General features: G+C 36.8%; 1 protein-coding gene across 1 annotated transcript in view; it reads left to right on the top strand.

Annotated features, from left to right (window-relative positions):
- The window catches only part of LRRC34 (leucine rich repeat containing 34), a 46,172-nt gene that overhangs the window by 19,543 nt on the left and 25,122 nt on the right, over window positions 1-1,507 (top strand). The window contains exon 4 of the mRNA XM_012640163.1: window positions 138-266. Coding sequence (XP_012495617.1) covers window positions 138-266 — 129 coding nt within the window. The remainder of the gene's footprint in view (window positions 1-137; window positions 267-1,507) is intronic.

Genomic DNA, 1,507 nt, shown 5'->3' with positions numbered 1-1,507 from the left:
AGGAATATATCCTGCTCTAGCTCCTTGAAAAATTGATGAGTTTGCAAACAGTAATACAGTCTCCCAACTCATGTAGTTTATAGAATTCTGTGGATTAAAAACTTAAGTAACTAAGTTTTGATTCTTTTCCTTTTCAGAAGAATACAACTCTGAAATACCTAAGAATGACTGGAAACAAGATTGAAAATAAGGGTGGAATGTTTTTTGCTGCAATGCTGCAAATTAATTCATCCTTACAGAAATTAGATCTGGGTGATTGTGATCTGGTAAGTAAATTGGTTATAAGAAAATCACTCAGATCGTGGGTCATCCTCCTAGGAAACCAGCCTAGAAAATTGTTCAAGAGACCAGCTAAATGACAGTCTTATGAATGATTAATTTTGCATCTACTGTCTAATACCAGAGAAAAGGTATTTTTTTCCTAGATATAATAGTACAGACTGTTAATAAAATGAGATCATGGTAAATAATATCATGGAAAAATATCTAATAAAAATATTCATAAGTTTCTATTCATAGCTTATCTTAACCTATATGGAATTTTTAAGAAAAAGATCATGTTCCTTTTAATTAAATACTACCTCATTTGTATAAAATTTTTTTTACTTTTGAAAATATTTTTCAGTGAGTAGTTATTTATATTGTAGCTTAAAAACTTAAACTGAAGATACTAAAAGCTGCTCTGAAGTTGGGCAAAGTGGTGTATGCCTGTCGTCCCAGCTATTCAGAAGGCTGAGGTGGGAGGATCCCTTCAGCCAAGGAGTTCCAGGCTGTAGTGCACTGTGATGATACCTGTGAATAGCCACTATACTCCAGCTTGGGTAATGTGGTGAGACCCCATATGTGAAAAGGAGTAAGATAAGAGCTATACTGAGCCTTTATCTGGCCCAATAATGAGAAACGTGTTTTTTTTTTGCATGTCTTCAAATTCCAGGCTTCACTTTCTAAAACATGCTTTCAAATCTTCAGGCCTACTCTTGGGAACTTGTTGTATAGCCTCAGATTAATGCAATATCAATGTGACATGAAAACAATAAGATGGACCGAGAGGCTCTTTGGGGTAATAGGTTCTGAATGACTATCATTTTAAGGTGGTAAATGTAGCCAGCATGGTTGTGGGAAAGCATTAATTCAGTATTTATTGTCTACACATACCAGTTACTGTGTTAGATACTAAGGATACAACAGTGGATTATATGGCCTCTGCCCTTATGAAGCTTATATTTTAATTGGGAAAACACTGATAAAGAAATAGAGAAAAGTGGCCAGGCACAGTGGCTTACACTGTAATCTTAGCACTCTGGGAGACCAAGAAGGGAGGATCGCTTGAGGTCAATCAGGAGTTTGAGACCAGCCTGAGCAAGAGTGAGACTCTGTCTGTCTCTACCAAAAATAGAAAAAATTAGCTGGGTGTGGTAGCACATCCCCTGTAGTCCCAGCTACTTGGGAGGCTAAGGCAGGAGAATTGCTTGAGCCCAGGAGTTTGAAGTTACAGTGAGCTATGATG

The sequence above is a fragment of the Propithecus coquereli genome, unplaced genomic scaffold, assembly GCF_000956105.1.
Source record: "Propithecus coquereli isolate 6110/MARCELLA unplaced genomic scaffold, Pcoq_1.0 Scaffold15, whole genome shotgun sequence".
In the NCBI taxonomy this organism is placed as follows: Eukaryota; Metazoa; Chordata; class Mammalia; order Primates; family Indriidae; genus Propithecus; species Propithecus coquereli.
Note: the sequence above shows the minus strand (reverse complement) of the source record. Positions and strands in the feature narration are given on the sequence as shown.